Here is a 26,695-nt window from a genome sequence, read left to right on the forward strand (position 1 = left end):
TTCTCCACCCTTGACCTCACTAGTGGGTACTGGCAAGTAGCTGTTGCTGAGGAGGATCGGGAGAAGACGGCCTTCACCACCCCGATGGGACTCTGCGAGTTCAACAGTATGCCGTTCGGACTCTGCAACGCCCCCGGAACGTTCCAGAGGTTGATGGAGTGCTGCCTGGGACACCGCAACTTCGAGACTGTACTACTATACCTGGATCACGTGATAGTGTACTCCAGAACGTATGAGGAGCACTTGAAGCACCTGGCAGAGGTATTTGAGTCGCTGTCCCGGTATGGGATGAAGCTGAAGCCCTCAAAGTGCCACCTGCTCAAGCGGAAGGTACAGTACCTGGGGCACATCGTTAGTCCAGGGGGAGTAGCACCAGACCTGGAGAAGGTCACTGCCATCCAGAAATGGCCGGAGCCGAAGAGCCTCAAGGATTTACGTCAGTTCCTGGGACTAGTCGGGTATTACCGGAGGTTTGTGAAGGACTATACCAAGAAAGCGGCGCCTTTACAAGATCTCCTGGTAAGACAGTCCGGGAGAGGCAGAAACCCCCCGTTCCAGTGGGGTACGGAGCAAGCTGAATACTTTAAGGTGATGAAGGAGATCCTGACTGGCGAAGAGATCCTAGCCTACCCTGACAACAGCCAACCATTCCTGCTGTACACAGATGCCAGCAACGAGGGATTAGGAGCTGTGTTAAGTCAGAAGCAGAATGGCCAAGAGAAGGTGATCGCCTATGCAAGCAGGAAGCTCCGCCCGACCGAGAGGAACCCAGAGAACTATAGCAGCTTCAAGTTGGAGTTCCTGGCCCTGGTCTGGGCCATCACCGAGTGGTTCAAGCACTACTTAGCCTCCAGTAAGTTCACTGCCTACACAGACAATAACCCCTTGACTCATCTGGAAACAGCCAAGTTAGGAGCCATGGAACAATGATGGATGGCTCGGCTGTCAAACTACCAGTTCACCATAAAGTACCGGGCAGGCCGCAAGAATGCCAACGCCGATGCCCTGTCCAGGATGCCTCATCAGTCGGACACTGAAGAAGAAGTGGATGACTTGGAAGAGATTGAGCTACCTACCTTCCACCATAATGGAATGGTCCACGAGCAACGAGCCTCCAGGAAGCATCGCGGTAAGAAGCTAAACCCTCTGCCTCACAACTGGAAAGAGACCCAGGACAGCGACCCGGTTGTTAGCCGTATTAAAGAATTGATAACCCAGGAAGGTTCCTCCCTGGAGAAGGAAGCGTCTCTACAAGCCAAGCAATTGTGGAATGAGAGAAGCCGGCTGTTCATCTATAGGGAGAAGCTGTGCCGAAGGTACGTCAACCCGAGGACCCATGAGATGGTGTGGCAGATTGTAGTGCCTAGGACGGACATCCAGATGGTGTTGGAGGCCTACCACGATCAAGCGGGGCACTTTGGCTGGAAGAAGCTAGAAACCCTGCTAAAAGGTCGGTTTTACTGGGTTGGAATGCAGAGCTCCATAGAGAGATGGTGCCGAGACTGTGGACGCTGTAGCCTCAGAAGGAAAGACTACAGCAGCCAGAAGGCACCCCTGCAACCCATCAAGACAACTCGGCCCTTGGAGATCGTGGCCCTGGATCATGTCAAGCTGTCACCCAGCAGGTCAGGATACTCCTATGCCCTGACCATGGTGGATCACTACTCCCGGTTCCTGGTGGTCGCCCCCGTCAAGGATCTGACGGCAGAAACTGCGGCGAAGACATTTCAGGCATACTTCTGCAGGCCCCATGGATACCCGGAGCAGGTGCTGACAGATCAAGGCTCAGCCTTTGAAGCCGAATTGTTCAAGGAGTTCTGTCATCTGTACGGGTGTAAAAAGATCCAGACTACACCGTACCATCCCCAAACCAACGGTCTCTGTGAAAAGATGAATAACATCGTCATCGACCTGCTGAAGACCTTACCACTAGAGGAGAGAAATCAATGGCAAGACCTACTACCTGACCTGGTAGATCTGTACAACCACATACCTGTGAGTTCCACCAATTGTACTCCAGCATACCTCATGCGAGCAAGACCCGGACCTGGAGCTTGGTGCAGTAGAACCTGAAGCAGATATGTCCACTGAGGACTGGGACAAGACCAGACAGGAACAGTACAGGAGGGTACAAGCCTGTGTCGAAGACAGTCAGAATAGGGTAAGAGATAAGCAGGAAGCCCACTACAATAAAAGTGCACCAGCAGAACCCTTCACACCAGAAGTGGTGTTAAAGAGGAAAAGGAGAAACCACACACTTGATGACCAGTGGGAGAGAGAACCTTACACTGTGTTAAAGTCAAGATTCGATAATAGGAAGACCTGCCTAATTAGTAGAGACGGAGGAAAGACAACTGCAATGGTATCGAGGGACCACCTGAAGTTGTGTCCACACCTGCTAAAGCCCCAGGAAGAAGAGTCTCTCACCGTCCCGGAGGAGCCTGAGGAAGAAGTACTCCACACTGAATTAGGAGATTTCCCGACAGATTGGCTTCAAATAGGAGGAGCAGTGATAATACCTGTGATCCCCATCTTCTAACAGCCAAAAGACCCTCCACAGCAAGAAGAACCTATAAGTGCTCCAGAAGAGCCTGCTCAAGAAGAATCCCCGGAAGAAGGATCTCCGGTTGGAGCAGAGCAAGAAGGCCCAGCCAATGGTACACTTGCCAGTCCCATGGAGAGGTTAAGGCAGTATTATAACCTACCCACACATAGAACTGACAGGGTAACAAACACAGATACCACCCACACTCCCGTACTACGTAGATCCACACGTAGCACCAAAGGCCAGGCCCCTGTTAGGTTTAGCGACTAAGCAGAAAGAAAAACCTACAGTATAAATAGTTGCCCCTGGGGTATGTTATAATTGTGAAATTGCCATGTATTTAATCATTGTTTTGTTTTGTCTTGCTGATGGACAATTTAGGTGATATGGGCACTTTTCTATTATATTTAGTTACCCGTAAGGGTATATATATAAAAACTCTGTGGCTGAGGACTGTGAGCAGCCGAAAAACTATTCATGTACATAATTGCACTCCCTGGAGTGCCTTGTTACTGACCACTGAACAAAAACCCGTTTGGCGTGGCGGAAGACGTGGTCCATCACCTGGATCACCTATGCCCTGCAGCCATGCCCAGGGCCTACGTGGAGGGTTTGCGGACGGGTCCCTCATGCTACTTATCTACTTTTGGTGAAAAGGACACCAGGTTACGGGACTTGCTGTAACCATATTGTTATTATTGTAAATATTAATGTTATTGTTTAACTTGTTTTTGCAAAAATGCTTCAGTCCAGGAGTACTGAGTTTTACTAGGGGGGAATGTGACGCCCTGCTGCGCATGGTGCCACAGAACCCAGAGGGGTACACGGACAGATTTCTCCACAAGAGGCCCTCACTACATGCAAACACCTCCACCTTCCACCTCATACCAGCAGAGGGAGCCCGGTTAGGGATATATAAAGGGAAGGTGGAGCCAGGAAGGGAGTTCTTAGTTAGTCTACAGAGTGAGAGGAGCACGCAGGCTGCTGTGTGAGGCAAGCTAGGCCTCCAGCAGCCCTGAAGCCTAGTGAGGGCCCCGAGCGTGGCCGAAGGCGAGAGGAAGGAAGAAGTGATAAAAGGGGGCAGAAGAGCATACCAGGCTCACCCCAGTATATACACCGGACACCGGGTCCGAGCCTACAGGGACCCTTTACACCCAGTAGGGTTAACCGGAACCCCAAGAGGACTACAAGTCCCTGGCAAACCTGAAGCTAGACACATACAGGACCAGGAACCACGAAGGCCCCGACGTCCAGGGAAAGTGGTTACCAACCGGAGGTCCTACTTCAGAGCAACAGGTGGAATAGAAAAAGCCAAACACATAAGCTAGGCACAGTTGCAGGCTGGCCAGAAGCTTACACAGAGGCAGACACGGATCAGGAAGTCTTATACCCGCTCCCTGAGGAGAAGTCCAAAGTGCGCCCTTCACCTAGAGTTCCCTGGACCGTATCTACCAGCTGTACCAGTAAAGGTAACGAAGCAAAATCCCCTGTCTCCGTTACTCCTGCTGCGTTCTCTACCTGCACAACAACGCCCAGCACACCATTCCACCATCTATCTATCTACACTGCCCTGAGGCCCGCTCCACCTGTGGGGAGCTGTACCATCTTTAGCTGCCTTGTCACCTGCCTCAGAGGACTGCTGCAGCGCTGGTGACCTTCACCAGACACCACAGGTGGCGTCACAAATTTCTCTGAACTTTAATAGTAATCGCTACCCCCTTTTGTGCACTGTCCGCCCTGGGCCAGCCACCATGATATATATATATACTGTCCCCCAAACAGTAAGGCCCCCGGGGGCACGACATGAACGGTGGATTCTGTGCTATCTACTGTATATAGAGGTGTTATCAGTCATTGTACAGGAGGAGGAGGTGAGCTGTGACATCATCTATTGTGAATGGTGGATCCTGTGTTATCTACTGTATGTAGAGATGCTATCAGTCATTGTACAGGAGGAGGAGGTGAGCTGTGACATCATCTATTGTGAATGGTGGATCCTGTGTTATCTACTGTATGTAGAGGTGTTATCAGTCATTGAACTTGAAGGGGATGAGGTGAGCTGTGACATCATCTATTGTAAATGGTGGATCCTGTGTTATCTACTTTATATACAGTCATGGCCAAAAGTATTGAGAATGAGACAAATAGTAATTTTTCCAAAGTTTACTGCTTCATTTTTTGTAATGGCAATTTGCATATACTCCTGAATGTCAAAGAGTGATCAGCTTAACAGCAATTACTGTACTTGCAAAGTCAATATTTGCCCAGAAAATGAACTTTAACCCCCAAAACACATTTTAACATCATTGCAGTCCTGCCTTAAAAGGAGCACCTAACATCGTTTCAGTGATTGATCCATTAACACAGGTGTGGGTGTTGATGAGGACAGGGCTGGCGATCAATCAGTCATGATTAAGTAAGAATGACATCACTGGACACTTTAAAAGGAGGCTGGTTCTTGGTATCATTGTTTCTCTTCAGTTAACCATGGTTATCTCTAAAGAAACACGTGCAGCCATCATTGCACTGCACAAAAATGGCCTAACAGGGAAGAGTATCGCAGCTACAAAGATTGCACCTCAGTCAACAATCTATCGCATCATCAAGAACTTCAAGGAGAGAGCTTCCATTGTTGTCAAAAAGGCTCCAGGGCGCCCAAGAAAGACCAGCAAGCGCCAGGACCGTATCTTAAAACTGTTTCAGCTGCGGGATCGGACTACCAGCAGTGCCGAGCTTGCTCAGGAATGGCAGCAGGCTGGTGTGAGTGCTTCTGCACGCACTGTGAGGCGGAGACTCTTTGAGCAAGGGCTGGTTTCAAGGAGGGCAGCAAAGAAGCCACTTCTCTCCAGAAAAAACATCAGGGACCGACTGATATTCTGCAAAAGGTACAGGGAGTGGACTGCTGAGGACTGGGGCAAAGTCATTTTCTCTGATGAATCCCCTTTTTGATTGTTTGGGACATCTGGAAAACAGCTTATTCGGAGAAGAAGAGGTGAGCGTTACCACCAGTCTTGTCTCATGCCAACTGTAAAGCATCCTGAAACCATTCATGTGTGGGGTTGCTTCTCAGCCAAGGGAATCGGCTCACTCACAGTCTTGCCTAAAAACACAGCCATGAATAAAGAATGGTACCAGAATGTCCTCCAAGAGCAACTTCTCCCAACCGTCCAAGAGCAGTTTGGCGCCCAAAAATGCCTTTTCCAGCATGATGGAGCACCTTGCCATAAAGCAAAGGTGATAACTAAATGGCTCATGGAACAAAACATAGAGATTTTAGGTCCATGGCCTGGAAACTCCCCAGATCTTAATCCCATTGAGAACTTGTGGTCAATCATCAAGAGACGGGTGGACAAACAAAAACCAACAAATTCTGGCAAAATGCAAGCATTGATTATGCAAGAATGGACTGCTATCAGTCAGGATTTGGTCCAAAAGTTGATTGAGAGTGACGCGCCCCCTGGGACATATTCCTTTTTGAGGGGAATACCCGGCACCGGATCAGATGGGGGGTTGTAGTCTCCGAGCGGCTGTGACCCGGTCCCGTGCCCAGGGCGTCAAGCTCAGTGTGATGTGGCAGTTCTACAGATGTTACTAAAGTTCTTTTGTGTCGACTACGCCACCCGTTGTGATGCGGTCACTGTGGCCGCCGCTGCAGCAGGGTCCGCTGAGGCTGATGGTGGGTGCGCAGCTTGGTGGGATAACCCCCAACGGGAGGGGTATAGCCTCAGAGGGGACAGGCGCAGAGGATGGGGGTTGTGGTGGTGTAGTGCAGACGGCAGTGAAGACAGAGTCGGGTTGTGCAGTTAAGGGTGTTTACTTACTGCAGATGTTGTACTGGTCACTCCAGCTGCTAGTGACCACCCGAGCCGTGCTGCGTCCACCAGGTCCTGGATCCAGCCAACCCCCAAACAAGTCCGGAGCGTGGCCCTGAGCTCTCCCTCTGTCCTTTCTTCAGCCGTCCCCACCAGTGATCCACCTAGGTCCAGCTCCCTCGGGCCTTCTGTTGGGACACCCTTGGCCCTGGGTTCCCTGACCCTTCATGTGGTGTGCCTTCGGGGTGAATGTGGTGGGTGACCGTGACAGACACTGCCCACGGTCTCCGGTCTCTGGCTGGGGATTGTTTTTACCCCCACCAGCTTGGGTTCCGGTACCCTGATGCTGACTCCTCACCCGGTGCTCTGATTTGGGTTCTTGGGTCCCTTCTCTTCTGTGCTCTGGGTCTTTCTCTTTTCTCCTCTCTCACTCTGGGTCTTGGTCTTTCTTCTCTCCTCTCCTAACTTGTTTTCTGCAGCTGATCCTCTCTGCATCTGACTCTCTGCGTCTGACCCTGATTCTAGTTGGTGCCCACCTTATATACACCCTCTATGTGTGAGCTCAGGTGACCAGCACCCAATGAGCTCCTAACTTTACCCAGGCTGCTCCCCCTATCTGCCCCTACACTACTTGGGATGTACCACCCCCCTCCCACTCCAGCCAGGAACAGACTCGGTCGTACCTGCACATTTCTAAGTGGGAGTACCGTCGGCCTGTTCCTCGGAAATGGGATGTGTGTAGTGCATGCAGCTGACTGAGCTCAGTTCCACACTCCTTCCTTACCCGGGAGTGGAATATCACACCTCTGGGTTGAGGTGCAATACCCCTGTAGCAGCCGAATCCTCAGGGTGCTACATTCCCCCCTGGTAAACCACAGCACGTCCTCGGGCTGCAAGACATAAAACACCAAACATACATTTTTTTTTTATAAACATAAACATATAAAACATCATATAAAACTTTTCATATAAACATTCTCGTCGTCTCTTGTTTCAGGTTCCTCCTCCGGACACTGTGCACCGTGTGTCCGGGAAAAGTGCGACAGTCTCTTAGAAAAACTGGTTTTCTATAAAACCGGTAGGGGGCGCTTTAGGAAGCGCAACTATATACAGGGGAAGTTGGCCGCTCTCAGTCCTCGGCCAGGTAGAGGGAAGGGAATGGCTGCTCACAGTCCTCAGCCTGTGGGATTAAGGGGTTAACGGGTAAACAGTTCACTCAGCTGGTCCCAACGGGGACTATATATAAGTATCAACAGTTTCTTTGGTACCCGGTCGGGTAACTATTTACATCACTTGCTCTGCCGCACTCAACGGCGTCTTCCTCCTGCTCTTTGCTTATAGCTGGTTGTAACTTCAGACCCGTCCAGGCACGTATGCTGGGCGAACAGGTCCTCTCCCAGATGCGGCACTCTTGGTTTTACGGGTGCGGGCGCGGTGGTGGTGGCGCCCGGGTTGCCCAGGCCTTGCGGCCAGGCCTGGGGCACCTGGAAGGTGAAGGGCACCGTTAATACGGCGGCGCCCTGGGCTACCTGGCCTTGCGACCAGGCCGGAGGCTCCGCAGAGGTAGGGGGCGCTGTTGGTGTTGCGGCGCCCGGGAATTCTAGGCCCTGCGACCAGGCTGGTGGTACTTCCTGCTTGGTCACGCTCGGGGTCGAGGCGTGTGACGTCACAGGGGTCGCGGCGGCGGCTTCCGGTTGGGGCCTAGTCTGCGTCGGTGACATGGCGTTTTCGGGCACAGCAGGGGGACTTTCGGGCTCTGCGACGGGGAGCTGGGGCAGGTAAGCGGTGTCACGGCTTGGGGTATAGGCGTCCCCTTTACCTGCCTCCATGCGTTCGGCTCCCTCCTCGGCGCCGTCTCCGGCCTTGGGTCCTCCCGCGCCATCCTCAGAGGCGGTCTGCTTCCTCTTCCAGGGTAGCGTGCTCCGTTGACTGGTCTCAGCTTGCTGGGTCATCTCCCGGCTCCATTCCGCCAATATCTCGCGCTGTACCCGGGCCATCCTCCGTGCGAGGCCCTCCAAGGCAGTTTGTGCACACTCCCGGTCTCGGGGGAGCTGCGCTAAGATCTCCGCTAGACCTAGCGGGGTTGTGGACTCTAGCAGGCTCCTGACCATCGGGTCGGTGCTGCTCTGCTCTTCTTCCGGCAGGCTCCTGGCCAGCGGGCCGGTGCTGCTCTGCCCTCCTTCCTCGGTCTCTAGCAGACTCCTGGCCAGCGGGCCGGTGCTGTTCTGCTTTCTCTCCATCTCCGGGTAAGCTCTTCCGCTACTCCACGTTAGACCTCTTGCCTCCGGGTGCGCTCGCTCCAGACTGCTCCAAGCGACACCCATCTTTTCTCTTCTCTTTCGTCTCCTCCCACTTCGAGGGCGGTCCCGGGGCAACTCGGTGACTGTCAGCTCCAGGGGGAGTTCTTTCACGCTGACAGACACCTCCAGCATCACAGTCTCTGTTGGTGGGGGCGGTTTCCACTTTTGGCGCCATTTTCTGTCCTGGCCCACGATGGGAGGTGGCCTCTTGCCCTCCTTTGGCACGCCCATAATGGCGTCCGCTGCTCTTCCAAGGCGGGAAATCTGCGGTTTTGGCGGGAAGCGTCGCCCAGTGGCGGGAAACTCTGCAGATGGCGGGAACAAGTTGGAAATGGCGGACAATCGGCGGGAAACGACTGGTGATGGAGTCCGATGGCGGGGACCCTCCGGAACCGGCGGGAGACTTCTTTCTGAGGTAAACTTGCACTTTTCTTCAGGCACGCAGTACCCGGGTGTTGCGGGCACGTAATCCTGCCGACTACGCCAAAGTAAACGCGCCCCCTGGGACATATTCCTTTTTGAGGGGAATACCCGGCACCGGATCAGATGGGGGGTTGTAGTCTCCGAGCGGCTGTGACCCGGTCCCGTGCCCAGGGCGTCAAGCTCAGTGTGATGTGGCAGTTCTACAGATGTTACTAAAGTTCTTTTGTGTCGACTACGCCACCCGTTGTGATGCGGTCACTGTGGCCGCCGCTGCAGCAGGGTCCGCTGAGGCTGATGGTGGGTGCGCAGCTTGGTGGGATAACCCCCAACGGGAGGGGTATAGCCTCAGAGGGGACAGGCGCAGAGGATGGGGGTTGTGGTGGTGTAGTGCAGACGGCAGTGAAGACAGAGTCGGGTTGTGCAGTTAAGGGTGTTTACTTACTGCAGATGTTGTACTGGTCACTCCAGCTGCTAGTGACCACCCGAGCCGTGCTGCGTCCACCAGGTCCTGGATCCAGCCAACCCCCAAACAAGTCCGGAGCGTGGCCCTGAGCTCTCCCTCTGTCCTTTCTTCAGCCGTCCCCACCAGTGATCCACCTAGGTCCAGCTCCCTCGGGCCTTCTGTTGGGACACCCTTGGCCCTGGGTTCCCTGACCCTTCATGTGGTGTGCCTTCGGGGTGAATGTGGTGGGTGACCGTGACAGACACTGCCCACGGTCTCCGGTCTCTGGCTGGGGATTGTTTTTACCCCCACCAGCTTGGGTTCCGGTACCCTGATGCTGACTCCTCACCCGGTGCTCTGATTTGGGTTCTTGGGTCCCTTCTCTTCTGTGCTCTGGGTCTTTCTCTTTTCTCCTCTCTCACTCTGGGTCTTGGTCTTTCTTCTCTCCTCTCCTAACTTGTTTTCTGCAGCTGATCCTCTCTGCATCTGACTCTCTGCGTCTGACCCTGATTCTAGTTGGTGCCCACCTTATATACACCCTCTATGTGTGAGCTCAGGTGACCAGCACCCAATGAGCTCCTAACTTTACCCAGGCTGCTCCCCCTATCTGCCCCTACACTACTTGGGATGTACCACCCCCCTCCCACTCCAGCCAGGAACAGACTCGGTCGTACCTGCACATTTCTAAGTGGGAGTACCGTCGGCCTGTTCCTCGGAAATGGGATGTGTGTAGTGCATGCAGCTGACTGAGCTCAGTTCCACACTCCTTCCTTACCCGGGAGTGGAATATCACACCTCTGGGTTGAGGTGCAATACCCCTGTAGCAGCCGAATCCTCAGGGTGCTACAAGAGCATGCCAGGGAGAATTACAGAGGTCTTGAAGAAGAAGGGGCAACACTGCAAATATTGACTTGCTGCATTAACTCATTCTAACTGTCAATATAACGTATTGGTACTCATAATATGATTGCAATTATATTTCTGTATGTGATATAAACATCAGACAAACACTAATAAAAACCAGAGGCCAGCAGATCATGTGAAAATATAATTTTGGTGTCATTCTCAAAACTTTTGGCCATGACTGTAGAGGTGTTAACACAGGATCCACCATTTACAATAGGTGATGGCACACCTTACCTACTCCTCGTCCTATATAATGACTGATAACATCTCAATATACAGCACATAATACAGGATCCACCTTTCACAATGGGCGATGCCACAGCTCACTGCCTCCTCCCTCCTGTATAATGACTGATAAGCAGGATTCACCATTCATAATAGGTGATGTCACAGCTCCCCTCCTCCTACCTCCTGTACAATGACTCATAACACAGGATCTACCTGTCACAATAGGTATTGCCAGCACTCCCCAACATTTTGATTGACAGCCGACTCTGCACAGATGAGCTGGCCCACGAGCTGTCAATCAAAGTCCTGGGGCGGGAGGATAGAACAACCGACATCAGAATGAGGCCTTAGGCACTTGGAGTTTGAAGTCCTTTTACATTATCAGACGATTCTTCCAGCGAATACTTTTCTCCATTCGACTGCTTTTGGTAATAACTCTTTTGATATTCTTTTGTTGTGTGTGATTTTAGCTTAAAAAGCATGCAATTTTACAAGAAAATAGTACTAATGTGTTGTTATATTATTACTTATGAGTCACTCAAAATGGTATTCTATCTCCATGGTTATTGCAAATAATGAGTCTATGTGAAACCAGTCGTACCCAATATATGGTAAGTGAGGCAGGGTCACTGGGCTGGGACTTCCTTGCTCAGAACTCTATTGGGTGCGTCCGTTAGAAAAGGCAAAAATTGTTTTTCAGATGAGTCCCCGACCAATACACTGACTTCAGTGAGGAGAACAGAATAAAAACTAATAAAACTTTGGGCTGCGTGACCGGTGAGATTGGCTAGGGAGTGGTGCGCTTTTGAACAGTCAACGTGGGACCATCCCTTTAAGCTCAGAACGGAAAAAGCAGGGGCACCAGTTATCATCCCAGGGATTAAATGTAGAATTAAATCTAGATATCTAGAACAAGTGACAACTTCTATAGGAGTGTAAGGGCTGCCATATTTTTTCCCCTTTTGAAGACCATAGAGTTATGAAATCCTTAGGCAACATTCAGACATTTTTAACTATTCTGCTGCTGGAGAGTGTCTATAAAGCCTTTATCTACCCAACTGCTCTGCAAAAATGTTACAATTCCATCAAAGCTGATGCTCCCTGCTCTTCCCCTAAGTGATAGAGATAGCAAAAAGCTTTTACAGTCTCTGGGAGGGCAGAGAAAGCAGGCTATAGATAAGAAGAAAAGCACATGAAAAGGAAATAAGTGCAAGATAGAAGCTGTGTTAATATATACACTAGTGAACACAGTGGCATCTAGGATACACTGACATCACATCCAGCCTGTATTACTGGGAGAGGCACTCCCAGAAGAAAAAAAATCTGGAACTTGTATTTGGGTGCAATCTGCATATCAGGGGATCTAAAATGAATAAAGGAATGAAGATTATAGACTGAAACATTGTGACATTTTATTAACTAAAGAGAACCACTAATATTTGACATTTTTGCACGTCAAAGGTGTCCATATCCTTTAACTGTATTATATACTCACTAGATGGTGGCCCGATTCTAACGCATCGTGTATTCTAGAATATGTATGCGGCCGACCGGGCGCGACTAATCAGCGAAGCAGTGTTTAAATGGGTTGTTCACTACTTTGTTTAAATTTGGCGCCGATATCGCTGATTGGTCGCAGCCGCCGGCCGTGACCAATCAGCGAAACGTGTTAGTGAGGACCGGAGAGCGGCGCTGCCTGTGCGGGTACTTCCGCTGCGAGCAGCCGGGAGATGACCGGCTAGCGCCAGTCATCTCCCGGCTGCATCGCCACTGAGCTCCATGCGGCTACCGTCGGGAGATCAGCGGCTAGGGCCGCTGATCTCCCGACGGCAAGTGTGAAGGGAGGACCGGGGAGTGAGGCCGCCGGTCGGGGTACTTCTGTTGCGAGCAGCCGGGAGATGACTGGCTAGCACCGGTCATCTCCCGGCTGCGTCGCCGCTGATCTCCCGACGGTGGCCTGCGTTTTTCAAATCCGGCGCCAATTCACGGCCGGGCTGCGCCAGTCGCTGATTGGTCGCGCCCGGCCGCGACCAATCAGAGAAGCGGTGTTTTAAATTTTGCGCCAATATCGCTGATTGGTCGCGGCCGGGTGGGTGCGACCAATCAGCAAAGCGTGTTTCAAATCCGGCGCCAATTCGCGGCCGGACTGCGCTCGTTGCTGATTGGTGGCGGCCGCTAGCGCCGGTCATCTCCCGGCTGCATCGTCGCTGACCTCCATGTGGCTACCGTCGGGAGATCTGCGGCTAGGGCAGTTGATCTCCCGACGGCAAGTGTGAAGGGAGGACCGGGGAGCGGCGCCGCCTAGGTCGCCGGTCGGGGTACTTCTGCTGCGAGCAGCTGGGAGATGGCGCCGGTCATCTCCCGGCTGCATCGCTGCTGACCTCCGTGCGGTAGATGAGCCGCTAACGGCCGCCATATTGTTCTGAAATCCCGCGTCGCTGATTGGCCACGGCCGGACCAATCAGCGACGTGGGATTTCCTGGACGGACAGACAGACGGGATAAGCCGATTATATAGTAGATTGTTAAAATGTGGTCCCATGAGCATCTAATGAGCACAGACCTACAGCATGGGGTACACATGAGAATAGTACACATGAAAATAAGCAACTCTGTAATATATCTTACATATTATTATTTGCTTCTTTCACTTCAAGAATTGATTTTTCATTCTCAATTCATGGTTAAAATCTGTAACATCTGTATTCAGTGATGAAAGATTTTCCCATAACTGAGATACAGTGGTGGCCAAAAGTATTGGCACCCCTGCAATTCTGTCAGATAATACTCCGTTTCTTCCTGAAAATGATTGCAATCACAAATTCTTTGGTCTTATTATTTTCATTTAATTTGCTTGCAAGGAAAAAACACAAAAGAGAATGAAGCAAAAATCAAATCATTGATCATTTCACACAAAACTCCAAAAATGGGCCAGACAAAAGTATTGGCACCCTCAGCCTAATACTTGGTTGCACAACCTTTAGCCAAAATAACTGCGAACAACCGCTTCCGGTAACCATCAATGAGTTTCTTACAATGCTCTGCTGTAATTGTAGACCATTCTTCTTTGGCAAACTGCTCCAGGTCCCTGATATTTGAAGGGTGCCTTCTCCAAACTGCCATTTTGAGATCTCTCCACAGGTGTTCTATGGGATTCAGGTCTGGACTCATTGCTGGCCACCTTAGAAGTCTCCAGTGCTTTCTCTAAAACCATTTTATAGTGCTTTTGGAAGTGTGTTTTGGGTCATTGTCCTGCTGGAAGACCCATGATCTCTGAGGGAGACCCAGCTTTCTCACACTGGGCCCTACATTATGCTGCAAAATTTGTTGGTAGTCTTCAGACTTCATAATGCCATGCACACGGTCAAGCAGTCCAGTGCCAGAGGCAGCAAAGCAACCCCAAAACATCAGGGAATCTCCGCCATGTTTGACTGTAGGGACCGTGTTCTTTTCTTTGAATGCCTCTTTTTTTTTCCTGTACACTCTATGTTGATGCTTTTTGCCATCTACTTTTGTCTCATCTGACCAGAGAACATTCTTCCAAAACATTTTAGGCTTTCTCAGGTAAGTTTTGGCAAACTCCAGCCTGGCTTTTTTATGTCTCGGGGTAAGAAGTGGGGTCTTCCTGGGTATCCTACCATACAGTCCCTTTTCATGCAGACACCGACGGATAGTACGGGTTGACACGGTTGTACCCTCGGACTGCAGGGCAGCTTGAACTTGTTTGGATGTTAGTCGAGGTTCTTTATCCACCATCCGCACAATCTTGCGTTGAAATCTCTCGTCAATTTTTCTTTTCCGTCCACATCTAGGGAGGTTAGCCACAGTGCCATGGGCTTTAAACTTCTTGATGACACTGCGCATGGAAGACACAGGAACATTCAGGTCTTTGGAGATGGACTTGTAGCCTTGAGATTGCTCATGCTTCCTCACAATTTGGTTTCTCAAGTCCTCAGACAGTTCTTTGGTCTTCTTTCTTTTCTCCATGCTCAATGTGGTACACACAAGGACACAGGACAGAGGTTGAGTCAACTTTAATCCATGTTAACTGGCTGCAAGTGTGATTTAGTTATTGCCAACACCTGTTAGGTGCCACAGGTAAGTTACAGGTGCTGTTAATTACACGAATTAGAGAAGCATCACATGATTTTTCAAACAGTGCCAATACTTTTGTCCACCCCCTTTTTTAGGTTTGGTGTGGAATTATATCCAATTTGGCTTTAGGACAATTCTTTTTGTGTTTTTTTCATTGAAGACAAATTAAATGAAGATAATAATACCAAAGAATTTGTGATTTCAATCATTTTCAGGAAGAAACTGAGTATTATCTGACAGAATTGCAGGGGTGCCAATACTTTTGGCCACCACTGTAGATGACAATTTGTGCTTTTAAAATTCTATGGAGAAAGGAGGAAGGAGGAGCTAGAGGCAAACAGAGACATTCTGCTGCAAGTTGTCATGAAATGACAGTTACAGTCCTCCACTGAATTTTATGAGCACCAACTGTCATTTCCTATCTCAGTAATGAAAAAATCTGTATTCACTGAAGGCAGATTTTTCCTATGACTTGAGGATTTTGAGAATAAATGATAAGTCCTGGTGGAGAAAGAAGCAGATTTCTCGGATAAGATATATTATAAATTTCATTCAATGAAACATCACTATATTTAGATGGCTGTTTACTATGGATTCGGTGGGGATGTCACTATATGCTTCTCAGGCAGCATGGCTGGGAAATGATTAAGTGTGCTACTCAAATGGCGCTGCAGTGAGCTGCTATCAGGTGTGCACACTTGAAGGAGTGCCGGCTGCCAAGCGCGCACAGTGTGCAGTGTAGCTTGTGCCACTGACCTGCATATCTAGATGCACTCTAACCCTAAAACCGCCACAGCTCATCACATTTGTTTTCTCGCCTTTTGACTGTCCCTAACCTTGGCTGTCACTGTCCTTTTCCACTTTTGAAAACCAAAGAGTTACAAAACCTTTAAGCAACATCCAGACAGGGGCGGACCTACTGCCCGTGCAGCCTCCAGCAGGGCCGCCATCAGGGCATGACTGCCCTGACTCCAGCATGGGGCACGGGCTGTCGGGGCCCCCTCGGAGCCCCGTTGGGGCCCCCCTCTTGTGCGTCTCCTCATGGGGCCCCCCCTCAGGACCCCCCGCTGTCACATGACCGGAGATGTCCCTGCGCTCAGCATGGGCCCCCGGCCCCAGGCTGAGCACAGGGACATCTCCAGTCATGTGACGGAGCCGGCACAATACTTACCCCTCCCCGTGCCTCCGCAGCGTCTTCTGACTGTGATGTCTCAGGTCAGAGGGCGCGGTGATGTCTTTACACCGCGCGCGCTCTCTCCTGACCTGTCACTGCCAGAGGACGCGGGCGACGCTGTGGAGTCCGGATCAGCATCAGGTGAGAAGTGAGGTGAGTATTTGATTTTTTTTTTTTATGTATGGGGGCATGGTGCATTATATGGTGGGGGGAGAGTGGGCGTGACATCCTGCATGGGGCATTATATGGGGGAGTGAGATACCGCATGGGGCATTATATGGGGTGGGGGGGTGACATACTGCATGGGGCATTATAAGGGGGGAAGTGACATCCTGCATGGGGCATTATAAGGGAGGGGGTGTGACATCCTGCATGGGGCATTATAAGAGGGGGAGGGGGGAATTGACATCCTGCATGGGGCTTTATATGGGGAAGGGGGGAATTGACATCCTGCATGGGGCATTATTTGGGGGTGGGGGTGTGACATCCTGCATGGGGCATTATAAGAGGGGGAGGGGAGAATTGACATCCTGCATGGGGCTTTATATGGGGGAGGGGGGACTTGACATCCTGCATAGGGCATTATTTGGGGGTGGGGGGTTGTGACATCCTGCATGGGGCATTATAAGAGGGGAAGGGGGGAAGTGACATCCTGCATGAGGCATTATATGGGGGTGGGGAAGAGTGTGACATCCTGTATGGGGCATTATAAGAGGGGGAGGGGGGAATTGACATCCTGCATGGGGCTTTATATGGGGGAGGGGGGACTTGACATCCGGCATGGGGCATTATTTGGGGGTGGAGTGTGTGTGACATCCTGCATGGGGCATTATAAGAGGGGGAGGGGGGAATTGACATCCTGCATGGGGCATTATATGGGGGTGGGGAGGAGTGTGACATCCTGCATGGGGCATTATAAGAATGGGAGGGGGGAATTGACATCCTGCATGGGGCATTATATGGGGGTGGGGGGGAGTGTGACATCCTGCATGGGGCATCATAAGAGGGGAAGGGGGGAAGTGACATCCTGCATGGGTATTATAAGAGGGGGAGGGGGAATTGACATCCTGCATGGGGCATTATCTGGGGGTGGGGAGGAGTGTGACATCCTGCATGGGGCATTATAAGAGGGGGGAATTGACATCCTGCATGGGGCATTCTATGGGGGTGGGGGGGAGTGTGACATCCTGCCTGGGGCATTATAAGAGGGGGAGGGGGGAATTGACATCCTGCATGGGGCATTATACGGGGGTGGGGGGGAGTGTGACATCCTGCATGGGGCATTATAAGAGGGGAAGGGGGAAAGTGACATCCTGCATGGGGCATTATAAGAGGGGGAGGGGGGAATTGACATCCTGCATGGGACATTATAAGGAGGGTGGGTGTGTGACATACTGCATGGGGCATTATAAGGAGGGGGGGTGACCTCCTGCATGGGGCATTATAAGGGAGGGCGTGGTCTGACATACTGCATGGGGCATTGAAAAGGGGGGAAGTGACATCCTGCAAGGGGCATTATATGGGGGGGGAGAGGTGACATCCTGCATGGGGCATTTTATGGGGGGTAGAGGTGACATCCTGCATAGGCATTAAAAGGGGTGTGTCATCCTGCATGGGGCATTATAAGGGGGGAACAGCCTGCATGGAGCATTACATGGGGGCCAATATTCTGTATGGAGTGTTATATGGGGGACAGTATCCTGTATGGAGCGTTATAAGGGGACCAGTATCCTGTATGGAGCATTATATGGGGACCAGTATCCTGTATGGAGCATTATAAGGGATCAGTATCCTGTATGGAGCATTATATGGTGCCCATAATACTGTATGGAGGACTATACTGTCCGGTCTGCACTGTGCGCTGTGAGGATTCGCCGGTTTCTGAGCTATTGTAGAATTTACAATAGATATCACTCGTGTAATGGGGCATTATAAGGGGGGAACAGCCTGCATGGAGCGTTATATGGGGGCCAATATTCTGTATAGAGCGTTATATGGGGGTCAGTATTCTGTATGGAGCGTTATATGGGGGACAGTATTCTGTATGGAGCGTTATATGGGGGCCAGTATTGTGTATGCAGTGTTATATGGGGACCAGTATCCTGTATGGAGCATTATATGGGGACCAGTATCCTGTATGGAGCATTATAAGGGGGTCAGTATCCTGTATGGAGCATTATATGGTGCCCATAATACTGTATGGAGGACTATATTGTCCGGTCTGCACTGTGCGCTGTGAGGATTCGCCGGTTTCTGAGCTATTGTAGAATTTACAATAGATAACGCTCGTGTAATGGGGCATTATAAGGGGGGGACAGCCTGCATGGAGCGTTATATGGGAACCAATATTCTGTATGGAGCATTATATGGGGGTCAGTATTCTGTATGGAGCGTTATATGGGGGACAGTATTCTGTATGGAGCGTAATATGGGGGCCAGTATCCTGTATGGAGCATTATATGGGGACGAGTATCCTGTATGGAGGACTATGTGGGGCCCATAATACTGTATGGAGCATTATATGGTGCCCATAATACTGTATGGAGGACTATATTGTCCGGTCTGCACTGTGCGCTGTGAGGATTCGCCGGTTTCTGAGCTATTGTAGAATTTACAATAGATATCGCTCATGTAATGTAGTAAGTGAAATCCTTGGCCTTGTACTATATATATATATATTTCTCTGTGGTATCTGTGCATCATGAATCATGGTATGTGTTAAAGGGGCCCACTGAAACTCTGTCGCCCAGGGCCCACAAAAACCTGGAGCCGACCCTGGGGGTAAGTATAACAAGTTTTATTTTTTTTAAATACAATTAATTAACTAGGAGTGGGGGGAATCAGAGATGCACAGGGGGATGAGAGATGCACGGGGGGGCCTTCATGCCCCCTATGAAGAGCAGGGGGGAGGCCCCCAAAAAAATCTTGCACAGGGGCCCACTACAGTCTGTGTCCGCCCCTGCATCCAGATGTGGCGGAAAACCTACAATCCAATAAAATTACACTACGTTTCAGTAATTTCAGTTTGCAATCATAATTCTTTTATTTTTAGGCAATCTGTGTGCACTTAGATCCAAGTTTCAGATTTTTCTCTAGTGGGAGTGTCCTTCCATGTAATAAAGGCTGGATGTGAGGACTGTCAGTATACAGAGTGCTGCTATCTTCATCAGCTCATATATCAGCACAGCTTCTATCCTGCACATTTCCTCTTCATATGCTTTCCTCCTCCAAAAGGTCCAGATAAGGCCTGTAGGCTGTAATTTGACCAGGTTTGTTCTATAGGGTAAGTCATAAATGTATGAATACTAGAGATGCGACTACTGGGCCCCTCAATGAAAACAAGTGTTAGGGTCCCAAAGTGTGAATGGAGTGGTGGTGTGCAATCTCTATGTGATATAGTCATTCTGTTCATCCCATAGAAAAGAATGTAGAGTCAATGGACAATGTGACCCCTGTTCTTGGGATTGGTGAGGGTCCCAGCAACTGAACTTCAGAGATTATATATTTATTTCCTATCCCACCCCCCACGACTGAGTTTAGAAGATATTCATTACACATAATGAGATTTTGTAATAAGTAATCATTTCCTTTTACCGACAGTCTTCTCTTTTCTGCATATACACAACAATGCAATAAATATGTTAATACTGAAATCCACTTTCACCCTGTCTACATATTTTTGCATGGTGAAGATTCACTTGCTGTCTCTTACATTGTCATGCATTATATTCTTGGCAACCAAACCGTGCAGACTCATGCTTCTCATAATCGACAAGGAAAATCAATTGAAAACAGAAAAAAAAAAAAAAAAAGAAAATCTAAATCTCAATAACATTTTGAAATGCGAGAAAAAATATCTAAAAAAAAATAAAAAAAATCATATTCTTGCCTACCATCAAGATTTCCGGCGGTAGGATTGTTCTCTGATAGACGGGTCTGTTGCTGTGGTGTTAATTCCCTGACTACCATTTGCACCCAGTGTGGTTTTCCATCCGTACTTGTGGATGATATCCAAGGACAATGTGTTTCAAAGTCGCAGGATTCACCTGTGATATGAAAAAGAAAGAAATCTGAGTGACAGAAAGTAACAGATCAAAGGAAATACTAGTGACTATCAGTTATGAAATTCAGATATGTACATTGTTTTAAAAATGGGAAAACGACTTAAACCTTCATTTCTCTCCTGAAATGTGGAGGGAAGCGATTGACGTAACATACAGATCCAACGTCAATGCTAATCTCCAAGAAAATTACTTTAAAATACTATCGCGCTGGTTTTTCACGCCAGTTAGACTTAAAGCCTTCACGGAACATTCCGACAAATCTTCTACATACGTATCTTCTGGACATGTCCTAAAATGATAACAATTATGGAAAGAACTCTCTAAATTACTAAACAAAGTCAATAACTCTTCAATTAGAATCCCTTCTCAACTATTTCTTCTTTCTCTCAATTCAAACTTGCTCCCCCAGAAGATAAAATATATTTAAATTAATATATTTGCTATAGTGAAACTACTTATTGCATCTAAATGAAAGTCAATTGATGTTCCTACTATTTCAGATATTATAGAAAAAATGTATACTCATAATTCTTTTGAATACTCTTTTGCTTTAAGAAACAACTCTATTAAAAAATATTATTCTAGATTGTCTTCCTGGAATAAATACTTCTCCCCAGGCAGGAATAACCTCTCTACATAAATATTATTATTTTTAGCCAGAAAATATATAGATTTCTTTATTTCAATACATATACTAAATTGAAAACTTGGGAAGTTATAACTATGATTATAACTTTTTTTATTTCCCTTCATCCTTCTTTCCCTATTTACATTTCTCTTTCCCTTTCTCCCCTTTTTTTGTCCACCTTTTCCTTCCCTCCTTCCCCTCTGAATCTCTTCCCATGTTCTCTTCTTCGTTTCTTTCATGTTACAAGTTTCTTTTCTTGAGGTTGATGTAACAGTATATTATATTTTATTTTCCCTTTACCCTATATTTTTAAAATCACCAAATAAAAAGAATATTAAAAAAAAAAAAAAAAAAAAACGAAGGGAACATTTCACGTAGTAATTTGGTTCTACTCATTTCCGATCAGGAGGTTAATGAGGTTGGTGATGCGTACGCGGCCAGCAGGTAAGGTGCATGCACCCATCATAAGAACAAGAGCCCTACAAAATTACTGGTGTGCATGTTTCCAACCAAGTTGGCATAAACAGAATCCATGAGGGTGATGTGACGGATCAGTAATGGGACCTAAGATCAATGTACCACACCGTACCGTTTGACTAGCATTTACCAGGGAACACCAAAATTGGCAGGTCCACGACTGGTGCCCCAGATGAGAGCAGGTTGATACTGAGCACATCTGAGTGGTGAGTCAGCGATAGACTGGGTAGACAGATCCTTGGAGAGACTCAAACTTCTACATGATGCCAATGGTACCCTGACTGCGGATGAAAACCCAAGAGCCATTGTCAGATTTTATACTGATGCAATGGACCATGGTTCCTTCTGGTGCAGGACAATGCCCAACCTCATGTGGCCAAAGAGTGTAGACAGCTCCTAGATGATGAAGACATTGATGCCAATGCATGGCCCTCGCGTTCCCAGACCTGAATCAATTTTAGAACTTTTGGGACATTATGTGCATTCAATGCCACTAAGTAGCTCCGCTATCCAGGAGCCACTAATGCCCTGGACAGGTCTGAGAGGAGGTTCCTCAGAAGTTCATCCTTTATCTCATTGGTGGCATGCCTAGACTTTGTTGGGAGCACATACAGGCACCTGGGAGCCATACAGACTACTGATTCACATTATGACTTGCCATGATTATCAACTTCATATTATTCATTGATCAAATTGTGGACTAGTCTATACAAACAGGGTCAATAGTCTTCAGGGCTCATGGACACATGTAAGTCAAGGACCTTGTATGGCAGAACATGAAGTCACCATAGATCTAGACAGGAGTAAATCAAGGTACTTCACTTGCCAAAATTTGGTGTCTCTGTAGGGAACTGCATTGGAAAGGGTTAATTTAATAGCTTGGTTGGCTTGATTCTTCCACTTCAATTTTCTTAGTTTCAGCTTTTCTTTAGCTTTTTGAAACCGAGATACCAAAGAGTGCAATGTACGAGTACATAGACACTTTCAGGACAAAGACATCCCAAGGTCCTGAGCTCAGGATCATCTCAGACTAATAAAATCAGTCCACTGTCTAAGCAGAGAAATCAACAACACTTGGGGGGTGTCATAACGTTTCAAAAGTGCCCCCGGAACAAGAAAGCGGGCAAAACGCTCGTCGGGGTGAAGGGGGACAGCGTCCTGCCCTGGTTCTGGCTACTCCTTATCTTGGCTCATCTCCTGGCATAACCTTTATCAGGTATATGGCTCCTTTTGCATGTATTGTCATTTTGGCTTCCTCTAATAATTGGGCCTTATTTATTTGGATCGAATGAAAGGGTTAATTGGTGTCCCTTCATTGGACCATACCCACTATATTATGGGTAGCCAGCCATTAATTCTACTATATATATCATGCAGAAATATTTACTCTAAGGGGAGTCTTTAGCAATACTATATTATGATAGTTATTTATCAGCCTCCATTGATATTATATTCCTTGGCAGGAGCTAGTGCCCCATACTAGGGACTCTGTTTTTTAGCTATATGTATTTTTTTGAAATTTTGTTTGTTATATTTTTATTGATTGATGAAATAAAATTGACTATTTTATATTAATGGATCTCTATTAGTGTTGAGCGAGTATGTTCTGTCCGAGTATGCTCGGGCCGAGCTCCGAGTATTTATAGCTGCTCGGTGATATGGGTGAATCGCTCCCGTGTGCATGATTTGCGACTGTTTGACAGTTTTACTACATGTGAGGAATGTGTAAGAAATAGACAATCCTCCCAAGTATTGAAACTGTCAAACAGACAGGTGGAACATCAAAGAGGTGGAACTTACATCTATCTCAGAAAGGGTGCACTGTTTCACACCACCGGTATAACAAGCCGGCTGCTCATGTGATACTTTGTCTATTCACTTCTAAGGGAATTCCAAAAATTGCAGAGCAACTGTAAACATTAATTGAGACCCCCTTTCAGAAATAGGAGCAGGTCCTAGAGGTGGAACCCACATCTATCTTGGAAAGGGGGCACCACCTCGCACCACCGGTATAGAGAGCTAGCTGAACATGAGCTACTTTGTCTCTTCACTTCTATGCCATTCCAAAAACTGCAGAGCAAGTGTGAACATGGGTTGAAACCCCCTTTTGGAAACAGGTGCAGTTCCCAGAGGTGGAACCCACATCTATCAAAGGAAGGGAGCCCCGTTTTGCATCACTGTACAGAGAGCCGGCTGATACTGAATGTCTATTCACTTCAATGGGAATTCCGAAAAATTGCAGAACAAGTGTGAGTCGAGACCCTCTTTCTGAAATAGGTGCAAGTCACAGAGGTGAGACTCACACCTATCAGACATATTTATGGCATCTCCAAAGGAATACACTTTTAACCCTCGGACTCCAAGTGGGATATCTTTTAGTATCAATTGGTACTAATAATACCCCAATTGGGAGTCCGAGGGTTAATATGACCTAGTGCATGAGCCTTTTATTGTCCAATATAGTTTCTGGTTTTTCTAATTATTTTTTTTAAACAATATGTCACTATTACGTTTTTTTTTTCTTACCTGCATGTTTAGGCCGAGATGACAAGACCACCTCCTCCTCATCACTCCGAGATACACTAGTAATGGGTAAACCAGGCGTTAAGATGGATTCAGCATGGAGACCTGAGCACCAGTCAGCAACTGTAGATGGCAAAGAAAACATATCACTAACAAGTCATATAAATTCTCATCCCGCTCCGATAGCAGCATCTGCTTCATGTTACCAGAGTGAATACTAATATTAACTGCGGTTCTGCTCATGTACAAGACATTATATAAAAACTGGAAACGCAGAGCTCACAGTGGGAATTGTAATGGGCATATAGGATTACCTGATATAGAATAAGCATCCTATATCAAGATGATTAGGTGATCCCACAACCGATGAGGCTTTCTAGAAGGTCTTAAAATGCTGCTTTTCTGCCCCAAGAGTCAGATAACTATGAGCTATAGGCAAGTGTTTAGGAAGATCTGCACCTTCTATACCCAACATGTCCACTAATGATCGTCTCTAATTTGAGAGCACAAAGCTGATAATGAGCTTTAGGCCACGTTCACACGTTCAGTATTTGGTCAGTATTTTACATCAGTATCTGTAAGCCAAAACCAGGAGTGGGTGATAAATACAGAAGTGGTGATGTGTTTCTATTACACTTTTCCTCTGATTGTTCCACTCCTGGTTTTGGCTTATAAATACTGATGTAAAATGCAGACCAAATACTGAACGTGTGAACGTGGCTTTACCAGTACATACAGTTTTTGACATGTATATCAATCTTTCACGAATCTGATGGCAAATAGTCAATTTCCCTGCAGCGCCCCTACAGTAAAAATGAACCATTACACAGCACCTGCTGATAAACAACAATGTAGGGTCCTCCAGAGCAAAAGACTAAATGGAGGATTCTCTGTTAACTCCGAATTCTCTAATAGACAGCCCTTCAATTTCAGATAGTTTAATATATTTATTATCATTGACAAAAAATTATGCAAAATTCAGGAGAAAGAGGAATCAAAAGCGAAAAAGAAAAAAATGCCATTCCATCAATGACCACTGATGTAAGGAAAACACGCATTCAAGCTGTTGTTTAATTGTACGTTATCTCTTTTACTCTGCCATCACACATCGATTTACGGATCAGCCACAGGTCACCAGACTCGAAATCAACAGCCTCATAGCTGTATGGGAAGTTATCAAGTTTGGGTTAGGAGAGCTGCGGCCAGACGAGGCATCATGGTCCATACTCAGCCAGCGAAACTGTCATGGGTGTGTCAGGGGTAATCTGGATCTGGCTGTAGAAGGTCACTGCGCTTGGCATTGCAGACGCCTTCTTAATCCTTCTTCCTTTAGGACCCAGCAGCGACCTCCCTCCTGCTGCTGATTGACACACCCATGACTGGGAGTTAAAAACACTCAGTTTGCTGCAGGGAATCGCCGGTGATACTTCTATATACCTCTGTGCAAGCTTAGAGCACTAGCAGTCGGCTAGCTTCTTCTCTGTTGCCCTTGGAAGACAGTTGGTGTTACACCTCTGGTATCTGCTCAAGCTAAGTTTATCCCCTTTGTTTGTCTACCTTGTTGTCTTTAGTTTGTATTGGGGCCTGACCAGTGCTCACTCCTCCCCTCCCTATCTAGGGTCAAGCTCTAGGGACATCCAGGGTTTAGGGTCCTGCTCGGCGATAGGTGTTGAACCTATATAGGGATGGTAGGGTTGGCAGGGTGTTATTAGATCTGCCTAGGGGTCTCCACTCCCCCCTTTCCCTAGGGTTTGGGCTTCCTCCCCCTCTTCCCTTCGTGTTGCACTTAGCCTTTACCACACCTTGCGTGACAGAAACACGGATGAGTGAATCCGGAATAAGGCTAGGTTTCCAAATATTCATGCTATCCGGATCAATTTTCTTGAGCATCAACTGATATCAAAATGGCATTAGTTGTCATCCAGCTTTTTCACCAGTTTTTAGTATAAATCTAGTGAGAGAGCTAGAAAAAAAACATCATATAGCATTGTCTGATTTGGCTTCTTGAAGGTTCAGGTGCAACAACAGATAAACTGCGTGAATGTGAATAATCCCATAGTAAACAATGGGATCAACTCAGTTATTTTCTCCCTGACATATCACTGCCACACTGGGTGAAAAAAAAAAAAATAAGACGGATGACTGGATAAGTGGAAACGAGGTCTTACATTGATGATATACTATTTGTTATTACATTTTTTAAATACAGTTATATGAAAAAGTTTGGGCACCCCTATTAATCTTAAGCTTAATGTTTTCTTAAAATTGGTGTTATTGCAACAGCTATTTCAGTTTGATATATGTAATAACTGTTGGACACAGTAATGTTTCTGCCTTGAAATGAGGTTTATTGTACTAACAGAAAATGTGCAATCTGCATTCAAACAAAATTTGACAGGTGCATAAGTATCGGCACCCTTATCATTTTCTTGTTTTAAATACTCCTACCTACTTTTTACTGACTTACTAAAGCACTTTTTTTTGTTTTGTAACCTCATTGAGCTTTGAACTTCATAGCCAGGTGTATGCAATCATGAGAAAAACTACTTAAAGTGGCCACTTGCAAGTTATTCTCCTGTTTGAATCTCCTCTGATGAGTGGCATCATGGGCTCCTCAAAACAACTGTCAAATGATCTGAAAACAAAGATTATTCAACATAGTTGTTCAGGGGAAGGATACAAAAAGCTGTCTCAAAGATTTAACCTGTCAGTTTCCACTGTGAGGAACATAGTAAGGAAATGGAAGAACACAGGGACAGTTCTTGTTAAGGCCAGAAGTGGCAGGCCAAGAAAAACTTCAGAAAGGCAGAGAAGAAGAATGGTGAGATCAGTCAAGGACAATCCTCAGACCACCTCCAGAGAGCTGCAGCATCAACTTGCTGCAGATGGTGTCACTGTGCATCGGTCAACTATACAACGCACTTTGCACAAGGAGAAGCTGTATGAGAGAGTGATGCGAAAGAAGCCGTTTCTGCAAGCACGCCACAAACAGAGTCGGCTGAGGTATGCAACAGCACATTTTGAGAAGCCAATTTCTTTTTGGAAGAAGGACCTGTGGACTGATGAAACCAAGATTGAG

The 26,695-nt window shown here is 47.7% G+C and overlaps 1 protein-coding gene across 3 annotated transcripts in view; it reads right to left on the bottom strand.

Annotated features, from left to right (window-relative positions):
* Nucleotides 1-26,695, bottom strand: part of LTK (leukocyte receptor tyrosine kinase) — a 237,231-nt gene that overhangs the window by 120,305 nt on the left and 90,231 nt on the right. For all 3 annotated transcript variants that reach the window (XM_073638809.1, XM_073638808.1, XM_073638810.1), the window contains exons 2-3: nt 23,620-23,739; nt 19,818-19,970 (exon numbers count right to left, since the gene is read on the bottom strand). In XM_073638809.1, coding sequence (XP_073494910.1) covers nt 19,818-19,970; nt 23,620-23,739 — 273 coding nt within the window. The remainder of the gene's footprint in view (nt 1-19,817; nt 19,971-23,619; nt 23,740-26,695) is intronic.

The sequence above is a fragment of the Phyllobates terribilis genome, unplaced genomic scaffold (genome assembly GCF_046119375.1).
Source record: "Phyllobates terribilis strain yellow unplaced genomic scaffold, ASM4611937v1 Scaffold_7__3_contigs__length_470593459, whole genome shotgun sequence".
NCBI lineage: Eukaryota > Metazoa > Chordata > Amphibia > Anura > Dendrobatidae > Phyllobates > Phyllobates terribilis.